The sequence below is a fragment of the Morone saxatilis genome, unplaced genomic scaffold (assembly GCF_004916995.1).
Source record: "Morone saxatilis isolate NCDOM2014 unplaced genomic scaffold, NCSU_SB_2.0 Contig22, whole genome shotgun sequence".
NCBI lineage: Eukaryota > Metazoa > Chordata > Actinopteri > Moronidae > Morone > Morone saxatilis.
In genome coordinates this window covers 22,187,534-22,200,332 of record NW_023339785.1, presented here as the reverse complement: position 1 = coordinate 22,200,332, position 12,799 = coordinate 22,187,534, and the positions used below count along the sequence as shown (strand labels likewise).

The following is a 12,799-nucleotide window of genomic DNA, read 5'->3' as shown; positions in this document are numbered from 1 at the left end:
GTTTCATTACATGAGCCCAAAAGTCCAAAATAGTAAAAAATAAAATAAAAGCACAAAATATTATTAGTAAAATAATGTAATACTCATCCAATTGTTCTACGGAAAAAATGACCCATATATTTATATATTTTTATATATTGCATTATTAGATAATTAATAGAGATGTAAGCTGTATTGTAATACTGGTTGAGGTGGAGTGGGTTGTGGCATAATTAATGGGAAAAGAAAGCAGTTTTGCTACTCAAATCTGTATTTGCAATGAGCCCCAAATACGGTGCTTTTAACATTTCACCATGTTTTCTATTTACAATCTCAATATAAAAAGGAACTACAGCTGTCATACAAATACAGCGGAGTAAAAACTACAAGTAAGTAACATAAAATGTATAGAAATAAAAATACAATGTTATCCACCACTGCTCATGTGTCTGTGGGACTCACATATTGATCTTATTATACTTAACTGCTGTATTTATTTCTCAAGAGATTTTCTCTAGAGATCTGTGTGAGTCACTGGTGAGTTTATAATCTTAAGGCACTTTCTATTACATTCGGTTCTCCCATTATAACATAATAATATTTTACTTTAATATCTGGAACTAGTTTATTGTACCTAATAGAATAATTTTTCACCTGGTGTTAACAAAATAATGGGTTTGAATAATTTTCTTGTATTTATTTAGCCTCTTCCTACATAGTTATTACCTTTTTTTTACTTATTCTATATAAACTATTATCTTCCTGTCTTTTACAATGCTTCTCCCTTTAAGGCCACACTCAGCTGCTGAAAGAGCGCATCGTTTGTATTGTTGCATCTCTGGTCTCCTCCTTCCCTCCTCCTCCTTTCCCCTCCCTTCACTCATCCATCCATCCGTCCACCCCCTCTGCTCTCCACACACGCACACCGATTTGCGCATCGCCTCCTCCGGCACAATGACCAACGATTCCCCGGAGGAGGAGACCCGAGTTCCAGGCGGCGGCGGCGGCGGCGGAGGAGGAGGAGGTGGGAAAGGAATCGCACGAAGAAACCGGGCGGACGACAATGTCACCATCCTGACATCCTCCATGGATTTACACAGAGCCAGCCGGAGCCGCGCCAGCAGCAGCAACGATGCCGCCCCGAGCCTCACATCCTCTGTGGATCTCAGCACCTCCTCCCTGGAGCTGAGCATCCAGACGCGGATCTTTAAGATCATCGTCATCGGGGACTCCAACGTGGGGAAGACCTGCCTCACCTTCCGCTTCACCGGGGGGAGCTTCCCCGAAAAGACAGAGGCCACCATCGGCGTGGATTTCAGGGAGAAGGCGGTGGAGATTGAAGGAGAGACTATCAAGGTAAAAGCAACAGAGGGGTTGGATGTTGATTAGTGGTGTTTCCTCACTCCCTCCCCCCCCACCTTCCTCCCTCCTCCTCCTCCTCTTCTCTTTTTGTTGATCAGCTGCAAACTCAGCCAGTGGATCACACAGGGCCTATTCTTTCATTTTATCTCAGCAAAACGACCCTCAACACTTTTCTTTAGGGATATTTTTCTATTCAGATTGTATTTTTTTCACGTTGGAGAAATGTAACGCCTTCTGACAACAAAGGCTGTGGGTGTCCATGGAAGAAAACATGACAATGAATGGGATATGTATGGCCAGAGAGGTGTTTGGGGGACATATTTCTGTGGAGTTGACAATAGATGTTTTAAGTGTTTCGTGTTTCCAAAAAATAATGAAATCTCTGCTGGCAACGCATTCAGCCTGAATTTAATCATTTGTTATTTAGAAAACGATTGAATCCAAATTACAAGGCTGCTGCTTTAAATTCAGGTGCCTCTGAAAACAGAAACAAAATATCTATAATGCAGGTAGAGCTGAAGAGATTAGATTTGTCGCTCAATAGAAAATTAAACAGTTATTACTAATCATAGTAATTCTTTCTAGCAAAGGATTGAACACTACCTTGTTTTAGTTTTATAGATTTGTTGCTTTTCTTTGTGTTATATGATGGTAAACTGAATATCTTGGACAACAATGGACAACAATAGCAATTTAAAGACATTTTTCACACTTTTATGGCATTTGTTGAACAATAAATAATCAACCATTCCAGAGGATAATTGGCAGATTAATTAAGAATAAAAATCATTGATCACTACAGTCCTAATACCAGGTAGGTTTTAGAGCTCTAGCATTCCTGATCCAATCTTTTCTAGAATAAAAATGCAAATGTGTAGCTGTATAAGAGGCAGGGTTAAAAACTACATTAAATTGTCCGAAAGTTGATGACAATTTCAACAGTTTTGAACCCATAAATAAAATCAACAACCCATTGTTGTGTATTGCATATCGTATCAGTCACAACAGATTCTACACCAATAAAACCACCAGCAGCAACAAATGTAGTTGTGTAATGGTGTCATGGTAATTGCTGAATTAAAATTTAATGATTTCCAACATCCTCAGCAGCAATGCATATTGGCATAGCAAAATCAATTTAAGTGCAACGGTATAGTAACAGGCTAAGTATCATATCAAATAGTATTGTTCAAGATTTTAGTTGATATGTTTACTCACATCTCATTACTCATTCGTTTGGATAGTCTAGGACTAAATATTAGGCTTGTTATTGAGATTTCTTTTAAAGTACGTATCTTTACCTTTCTCACTGGGCCAGTAAGTGTGTGTGTGCAGCCTCACACATACACATGCATGAGTAGACTCCCTTTCCCCCTTTCTCAGTTGAACAGTCTGTCTGCAACCTCCAGATGCCCCCTAATGCTGACTCACTGAACACCTATTAGGTCAGCGTGTCTGAATCATTGAAATTTTCTTCAAAACACATGCGATACACATACAGTATGATCAGCAGTGTCAGAAAGTGAAAATGTGACTTTTTCCTATGTAAATTTGAACAAATCCTGCACTGTATACTCTCTATTGTTCTTTTCTGCTTTGTTGCTGCCTTCAAAGCTGGTGAGGTAACACTGGTGAATGCTAGTAGAGTAATAAATGCTATAAGTAATGATTTTATTATCTAGATTAAGCCTGTTTTCAGTGATTAACTCGTGTGCTGTAAGTGCAGCCATTGTTTTCTCCTTGTTCCTCTTGAAGTTAACCTTTAATGAGGGATTGACAGCTCATCAATACACAGTTTCCTACTAGCTGCTTTTTGTGCTCCCCCACAAAAAAAGGTTAAACCAGATGTGTGGAAATATTATGGATTCAAAACTAAAGAAGGACAGGGAGATGAGGTGCCTATCTGTGATACAATAAAATAACCAATAACAAAATGTAAGGTAAAGTGAAAGAAAGTTTTAGTCACATTTTAAGGGTTTAGAGTATATTCTGGTAATTATCAGGATTATATCATGAATTGGAATTATTTTTATATATATTGTCCATAATTAATTTTTTCTATCATTGGAAATGGTTATTTTTTTGACATGCTAATGTACCAAGAAAGGTCATTTTGATTGGTCTGCCTGTGCTTTTGGTCCAGAGCAAGATATCTTGATGACCACTAGTCAAATATGGGCTTCAAACGATGCCTTGATGATGTTTTGGTGATAACCTTTAATTTCCACTTGCACAGAAGAATGACCAGCATCATAATGATGAAAACTTGCTGTAGGATGTAATAAACACTGCAACCGCAAGGGCTTCTAACAGCAAGCTAGACTTAACAGTAAAGCAGGAATACTGTATGTATTCAGAGATATGGCACTTTTGAGAATTTATTTTATTTTATTTTGTGTCATATAATTTGACAAGTCATCACTGATGGTTTTATTGTGCGAACTGGAGGTTTACAAGCAGGCAGGTGTTTTAGATCCAGAAGGCTCCAGGATCATTTAGCTGAGACAGGAAGTGAAAAATGTGTGTATTTATGTGTCATCCAGAGGGTGATATCATTCCCTCTACAGTGGCCTCTTTGATTGTTGGAGTAAAAAACTAAGCTGCTTCACTGGTGCAGTGGCGCTCTAAAGAGCTTATAAAACAATTTCATGGCAGCACAGGTCATAATTCCACTCACAGTGTACGTATAACAGGATGAACTCATATACATTTTATCTGAGTCTACTTGTATATACATCTAGCTGGGTGACTCCTTTCCTCTCCAGTACTCAGGCAGGTGAATAAAAGCAGCACAGAGATGGGCAACAACAAATGTTATAAGCTGCAGAGGACTAAAAATAGAGTAGAGCACTAAGTATAGATGTACAGAGTAGGTGTCAGAATAATAGTAAGGATTCTCAAGTTTGCGTGACATATAGCCAAGATATCTCACTGAATGGACGATGTATAACGTTTGATAGATGTTGACAGGCAGAATTCTGCCCAGATTTCACAATGATTTTGTATAAATTTGACATCTTTTTTCTTCCTCTGCCACTTACTTTATTTCTAAACATTTTGGCTGATTTTGAAAAACACAATGTCAAGTTATTACAAAGCCAAAAATGTATAAATAGATTTTAAATAATCTCTAACAACATGAGACTGATGAGAGGTGTATTGTCATTTTTGTGCACTATAAATTTGCTCAGTTTGCTTTTAAATCACACACAAATTACAGTAGTGTTCTACAAAGATCAAGCTTTGATGTTTTGAGCAGCATTAAATGCAGCATTCAACCTCTGATGCTAAATAGCTGGCCCTGTCCTTTCAAATGGTAATAGCAGATAATTCACTGGTCCTTTGTCCCTACAGGCCGTAGAGAGCTTGTTGAGAGTTGTCCACGTTGATATACAAAGTGCTGCTGATTACACATTCAGCAAGCCGACAATTTGAGCACAATATACAGTACGGTATAATGTGACCTAGCATGAGCCATAAATAATCTTTACTCTGTCTGCATTCAGACATGACTGAATTTTATTTTTAGGTGAAATCAATATCCGTACTTCTCTTGCACTGAGGCGGTAAATAAAGCTCACTTCCTCTCCGTCCCTGTGGTTAAATCTAAACCATCAAATGCTGCAATTAAGGAATGACACGGGTATAGAGAAGCTCCACATGCTGCACAGGTGCACAGGCTAAATCTGACCCTATATTCCAAACAGCTGCATTGTTTTGTCAAGTAGAATACAGTGCTGGAAGCAAACGGCAGTTTATTTAGCTAGAGCTAATTAGCCTTTGAGTTGTGGTGTGGTTTGACAGAACTCACACATTCCTCAAAATATGAAATAAGCTGAGAACACGCAGTGAAAACATGCAGTTAGTTATTGGACCCTGATAGCTATGGCAGTGAAGAACACTCCAAACATTTGATGAACTTGGCTACCCAGACTGCAATGCGTCCAAATGTTGTGTTTTGATTTTATGAATCCAATGTGGTGCTTTATTTTGGTTTTAAACTTGTAATTGGGCATATGTCACTACATTTATATTAGATTACATCAAATACTGTACACAGCACAGCGTAGACCTGCCTGAGGCATTTATTAATGATCAAGCAGAAAAGCCCATCATGCTATAGAGCAGTGCTCTCTTGAGACCCTGTAACCAGGAATATCTTAGCACTCTTTCCTGTTGACATGGTACAGCTCCATGTACTGGTTCTTGTAAGCCCTTATAGGCTTAGACAACTCATTGTAGCCAGATTTATATCTGTAGTTGTCTACTGATTCACTGAGATTAATAAAACATTTTAACATAATGAGCTTGGATGTCTGGATTCTGTTGCTCTGGATGCTGTTATTTCCCTGACATCCAAAACACTGTTTATTCAGCGTTGTGTCTGTATCTGAGGAGGTCTTTTTTTTCAGGCTAAAATCACGTAGCGTAAACGGTGCTTAAATACTGCCTGGAAACTCTCTACAGATATTCAGTGTTCCTCAGGCATATCAGAACACAGATGTATCTTGTCCATCTCCACAGGTGCAGGTATGGGACACAGCAGGCCAGGAGCGCTTTCGTAAATCTATGGTGGAACACTACTACCGCAATGTCCATGCAGTGGTCTTTGTGTATGACGTCACTAAGATGACTTCCTTCCGCAACCTACAGACATGGATAGAGGTTTGTAACAATACATTTTGAAACAACTAAATAATGTATGCCAGTGTAGAAAGAGTGCAGGGAGCACACTTCCTTAGTTGTCTTTTGGCACCATGAACATTATCAGCCTCTCTGCAGTTCCAAGTGTTCCCACTGGTTATTCCCAAAGACTATTTATTATCCGTTGGTTGACACAGTGATGTTTCCCATCACAAAGCATGGTTTGCATTTCTGAATGCTAATGCTGCGACAATTCCAACCACGGCTGTTAGCAAGCCACCAAAGCCCATCGGATCACTTAGAAAATTAATTATACAAAATGGTCTGTGGAGTTGTATCTGTAGGAAAAATATTTCCAATCCAATGTGTGCAGGGTGGGGAAAGTAAAGAAGCAGCGCTTGCCACTCCCTCATTACCGCCAATGAGATGCCCTTGAGCAAAGCCCTTAACCCCAACGGCTCCAGTAGAGCTGTTCAGTGGCCAGTAGATCACACTGTGTTTGTACTGGGCAGCTTCCATTATTTCTACCAATACCTCCACTGACATTGTGGCTACTATACCATAGAACAGAAGTTGCTTCAGCAGTAGTAATACTAAATAATAAAATAATAGTAATAAATGACTTGCAAGTAGTTGAATTAGGTGGCAATAGTAATAGTAGTGGTATCAAAGTTAGTAGTAGTTGTGATAGCAGTAGTAGTTGCACTGAAAATAATAGCAGCTGCAACAGTAATAGAGCTTTTTCATGGCAGATGTTTTTACATCTTATAGCAAGAGTGAGCAAAGTGTAATTAGTAGTATAAATTACCAGCTGGATTCCAGTTAGTTTGGCCAATAACAGGCTCTTCTGTACTGTGCATGTGGCTTACTGTGGCTTCCTGGGAGACTTAAACCTGTGCTTTCCTATAAGTAAAAATGATTTATGTAAAACAGTATATACATAGACGTTTTATTAGTTGCAGAGGTAGAAGAAGTAGCTTAGTTATTGTAGAAGTAAACCTATGTGTGACTAATGCTGAATGTATGCCACATGAGTAAAATGGAAAGAATGAGATTGTTATGACTTAAAGACCTTTGTGCTCTATTTCAAGATGATTGCAGCAATGCTAGAATAAAAGGTTTTTTATTGATCATGCCTCATATTTAACAGTTCATGTAGATATAGACATACTGTGCAGGTTTTATAGCTCCTTTTCAATTGGCTGAATCGATTCTACGAGGATTTTATTGGCATTGAGCTGTTGGGAATAGTGGCTCGGCAGCCATTTTGGCACCGACAGTTCTTTTCGCCAAGTAAGACATATTGTTGCTGTCATAAATTCCCTGTAATTACAACTAAGAGGCGGGTGGGAAGGTTTTTTTCCACCCAGCCATTCATATTTATGTTTACATATCATGCTCACATAGTTTATAAAGTTTATAAAGATATATTCTGTTGTGTTTCAGGAGTGTAATGGCCATCGGGTGTCAGCATCAGTACCTCGAGTCCTGGTGGGAAACAAGTGTGACCTCGTAAACCAAATACAGGTGAGTATACTCAAATACCCCAACAATACAATACTTTATTTACTCTTTTAAATTACATTAGGCTTTACAACCAAACATTTGTGCCTTCCCAGGTTCCCTCCAACATGGCGTTGAAGTTCGCTGACGCCCACAACATGCTGCTGTTTGAGACGTCGGCCAAGGACCCGAGGGAGAGTCAGAACGTCGACTCCATCTTCATGTCGCTGGCCTGCCGCCTGAAGGCCCAGAAATCCCTGCTCTACAGAGACGTGGAGAGAGAGGACGGAAGAGTCCGACTCACACAAGAGACTGAAACAAAGAGTAATTGTCCTTGTTGAGGAAAAGGAGGAGTGGGAGGCGTAATGGAGGGGAAGAGAGAAGAGTAACTGTACATGTCAAGGAAGAGGAGGAGAGGGATGATGGGAGAGTGAGGCTAATACAAGAGTCTTTTAAATTAAGTGCAACTTTTCTGGTTTAGGACAAGGATTGGGGGTTGAAGTTGTCACTAAGAACATGTGTTTCACGGAAGAGGAGGATAGGGTGGAAACAGTGACACTGGAGCAAGAAACATCATCAATATTCTTGTTTGTGAGGATGAGGATAGGAAGGAAAGAGGGTGGCGAAGACAGAGGGAAAAGAGATAAAAAAGGATTGGGGGTTGACGCATTTATTAACAATTCAGAAATGAGACAATGTTGCCTTTTAGACTACAGTAGAAATTCTTCCATGTATTCAAACATAGACAGAAACTGAGTGCTTTCAATGTGCCCAGTGCACAGGCAAACACAACACGATTAACATATGAGTCATTTGAGGATCTGTGTTTATCACAGCCTTTATTAACAGCAACATTCTGAGGCAACACATTAGAACTGTCCTATTTTTGCTGCCTTGTCCTTACTGATTTCCATCCACATCCTAGCTTGAAAGCAGCATCTCTCGACCTTTATCTACTGCCTTAAAAAGCTGCCTCTGTCTTGGTTCAAAGAAATCAATCAAGATGATTTTGGTTCATACAACCAACCAAACACTCTGGCAGCCTCTTAAAAGGAAATATAAACTATTTTAGAGGGAGGACTCTTTTTGTGTCAGTTTTAATGTACCTGATGCCTATCTAGGTCAATCGTTCACAAGTAGGACACTTAAAAATCACTGTGAGATCACAAATACATTGGAAAGATGAGAAAACACATCTTAGAGAACGTTAATGTGGAGAAATTAGGGGCAAAAGGGGCAGGTGAGCTCAAGGGACCTGTGCAGGAAGACCTTGACAACAAGGTTTCCTGCAAATGGACCATCTAGAGGTTGTCAGGCAGAATGTCGCGTATTGATTTAGAGGCTGTAAGATCCTCTTACCCTCATGTAGGAGAATGCAGTCTCCTACAAAGAAGAGCCGTCATGGGAAGGTTCCTTTTTCTCATCTAAACCCGATGTAAACATATCCCCTCCACGCTTAACTTCTAGCACAGTGGCTTATCCAGTTTTCCCTTTGTGTGCAAATGCAAAAAACATCTAGTCGTTGCCGTACGTGACTTTCAAGATAGCCAATCCGCCACCGCAATTCCATATTCTGTATATTTTTGAAAGTAAAGGCCTTCTGTCTGTCTTAGACGATGTGATCTCCACATCAATATCACTGCCTCCAGTCTCAGAGAGGGCAGGAATGATGATAGAAAACTGTGACCCCTGTATGCATAATGGATATATTTATATTGCTACACAGCCTGAGCCTGGATGTACACTATGAGCGGACTTAAGCCTGGTGTGTGTATAAAGGAAGTCCAGGAGTATCTAAGCCATGGATGATACAGGCTGCATGAATCCCTGTAGAAAGCCATATTTATTATTTATTGTCCACAGAGATGCAGTATGCTTTACATTGAGATAGCTCCCAGATGATGTGTTGTGGTTGTAGAATAACACACTGTACATAACTCAGTGTTGGAGCTATGACGCCTTTGTAATAAGGCATCAATCCACAAGCGTCACTGCGATGCCGTCAATTAGATATAGCAGCATCCTCGCCATGTCCTTCCCTAATTTAACACTAGCCTACTTCTGAGCAATGCTATAAATACATTTGGATGCCATATGTGAAAAAATTTAGATCAGTGAGCATTTCAGATGGGTGTTCCCTCCAAGCTGACAGTCTGATGACCTAATTAATTCATCCCATCGAGCAATTTTAACACATCCATGGAGCTATTGTCTGAGCTGTATCAGGTTTTGTTGATTTTTTTAGTCAGAATTTCTCCTCCTCTGTTCTTCTTCTGACAGTGGCAGTGGGATCAAGCAGCCGGTACAGGCGAATGAAATCTGTGACACAAAAAACTGGGATAACCATTCATCCATTTTCTGAACTGCTTATTATTGCCAGGGCTGTAATACATGAGTGGTTGGGTACACCCTACAACTTTTTATCCGTTAACAAATAACTGTGGCTCTGTTTAACATTAGGTTAGCATAATCTGGCTAATTTAGTCGTGATACATGGGAGACAGCTAGCCTAATAGGAAGCAAAACATGGTGTTGGAAAAAGAAGAATGTGCCTGCATTTTCTTTTTATAATCTTAACCAGATCTGAATAAAATAACATTTGACTTCATCACTCATTAGGCTATAGTTATTATTATGAATTTCACATATCGCAATAAGGTGTCTATCAACTTTCTATTTCAAATATTTGAAATCATAACCAATTTGTTTTTTATCCAGGTCTAAAGGTTAAGAATACAAATGTGCTTGCCTTCCCTTTTTTCCCTGTACATACACTGTGTTTTATTTGTTATAATATCTGGCTTTCTTTCTTTCTTTTTTTAACCCATGTTTTTTCTTAAAGGGATGCCTTGAAATTTTGAAATTTAGTCTGGATTTCTTCTGCAAAAAGTCACAATGTTAAAAACCAGGTTACTGTATGTGGAATGAATTTGCTTATTAATTGCTTGTGAGATTGGGGCAGAATCTCTTGATGAGTTATAAAGGGTTGATAGGAAATGTATCTGCAATTATTTTGATAATTGATTTATTGTTCCTGTGATTTTTCACAACCTTCCTCTGATTTCAGCTTCACAAATGTCAATATTTGCTGGTTTTCTTTGTTCCATATGAATATCTTTGGGTTGTAGACTGTTGGTCGGACAAAACGCAAATTTGTTATCGTCATTTTTAACTATTTTTCACATTTTATACACAAAAGTAATTGGCAGAATAATTGATAATGAAAATTATTGTTAGTTGCAGCCCTACAGGTACAACATTACCTTCAGGTAATTCATATAATAGTGTCAGTGCAGGCTACCTTGTAGCTAGCTATTTTTAGCCTTCAATTAACTGTCAGATAGCCTGCAGCTATCCTAATAAACCTATACACCTAATAAAGTTTATGATAATGTGATAGTTACTAATGTATGTAGGGGAAATTCATTTCCCCCTACAGGGGAAGCTCTGGGGCGTCACAGTGAGCTCAACAGTGCAACAACAGAGAAAAGTGTATTATTGGTATGAATCTGTAAATTAATGAATCCCTACATAAAAATAGACACAAAAGATAAGAAAGTTGAAACTCTCGTTTTCAAATATTTGGGGTTTATTGACTTTCAGTTTCAATAGATCTCCTGTAGCAACCTGTGTGACTGACACAGGTCAGGGGTCACGTCCCAACTGTTGGCTAAACTCCATTTTTCAGGGTCAAAGTGAATCTATTTAAAATGGAAATAATATGGACTTATTTTGGTTTATGCTCCTCTGAGCTTAATGTGACACCGCAGATGTTGAAGGTCAGCCTGCTACAGAACAGCAGCTCTTATTCAACTCTTATTCCACATGATGAATGGACAGGGATGCGTTCTACCTAGTCAATACTACAAAAAAAAAATCTGATTAAAGGTCAATATACAAAGTTACTCCTTTAACAAAAGCCTTAAGAATGGTGTCACTTGATGTTTTCATCATTTTATTAGAATTGTTAAATCTGAGATGACAATGTTTTTAGGCTGTGAGTTTGTTATTGTTTTGGACTGTATCAGATTGTCTTCTACTGTATGTTTCATATGTAACATTGTGGTTGTTACAATCTCACAAAGGGACTTCTGATAAAACTTCTGAAGACGCTTCACCCGACTCAGATCCTCATTATTTGGAGACTAGTTCAGTCATCTGAACGCTTAAACTTTAGTCAGATTTTGACATTACGCACCCCCTCAGTATTAACATGATGTTTTCAGTCTGTTTTGGCCGTGTACTCACTGGTGTCCTGACCGAAGTATTTACTGTTAGAGTTTCCCTCCCACACACAGGAACTTAAGATTTCATGTCTGTTTTTCCATTCTGCTTCTCTCTGCCCTGTATTTTATTTCACCCTTCATGTTTCACCTTCTTTCTACCGCCCTTTCATTCTATTTCCATCCTAATCTTTCCATAATGTATCCCTTTAATTCCTTCTATGCCCATCTCATATCTCATTGTCAGTGCTTCTGTGTTTCAGTGACCCCTAATATTTTCAATTTCTTTCTCCTTCTGCTTCCATATCTCCCCGTCCGTCTGTCTCCGAACATGTGGCTTGAGGCTGTTGCTTGTCTTTGGCTAGAAAATTGAATTCTCAAGCAGATCTTGTGTCCATTAATGGATGTAGCAGATGAGTGCCGCTGAATATTGAGAGTGCAAGAGGATCAGAGAGGTAAAACAATAGACGTGCCTCTCAATGAATAGCGTCTTATTGGTACTGACTCTCCGGGTCCAGTCGTCAAAGAACATCAAAATGTTTAAGTGATTAAGTCTGAACAGTAATATCTGTCAACAGATGTGTTTAAGCATCACAATATGTCCTTAAGGCATTTGCCATGACATCTTCATCATCTTCATGACACATTCAAATTTTAGGTTTTGAGGAATGTTATAAATTCATATTGAGATATTCCAGAGAGGCTGGACTTTTTCTTGGAGTCAGTGATGTGGTTTGGCAAGAGACCGACAGTGGATTGGAAACACAGCAAAAGCAATTTTAATACCAAAAATGTATTAAAAATCTGAGTAGGGACGTCAAAATATCCCAATATAAATACACTAAATCAAAAGTTGTCATATCCTGAGCCAGAAATCCTTCACAAAAGAAGAGCTGCAGTGACCCTCGTTGACAAAGCAAACACAGGTTAAGTAAAGTATCTGAACCTGAAGCAGGTGTGAGAAATAACACAGACAACTAATTATTATATGTTCAGAAAATCGTCGCTGTCCTGGGTTCTGAAACCCCTGCGGGACCCCCATCATTTGTCTTCAATCATCAAAAAAAGCCAATTATCAGTAAAAAAAA

General features: G+C 38.9%; 1 protein-coding gene across 2 annotated transcripts in view; it reads left to right on the top strand.

Moving 5' to 3' along the window:
• The window catches only part of rab33a (RAB33A, member RAS oncogene family), a 13,789-nt gene extending 3,171 nt beyond the window's left edge, over window positions 1–10,618 (top strand). Inside the window, exons 2-5 of one of the 2 annotated variants that reach the window (XM_035669270.1) lie at window positions 771–1,335; window positions 5,866–6,006; window positions 7,432–7,512; window positions 7,605–10,618. In XM_035669270.1, the coding sequence (XP_035525163.1) occupies window positions 771–1,335; window positions 5,866–6,006; window positions 7,432–7,512; window positions 7,605–7,829 (1,012 nt within the window). In that variant the 3' untranslated portion in view covers window positions 7,830–10,618. Of the gene's footprint in view, window positions 1–20; window positions 1,336–5,865; window positions 6,007–7,431; window positions 7,513–7,604 lie in introns of those variants that run through there. The other variant, XM_035669269.1, reaches the window with a different exon arrangement.
• The last annotated feature ends 2,181 nt before the right edge of the window (window positions 10,619–12,799 follow it).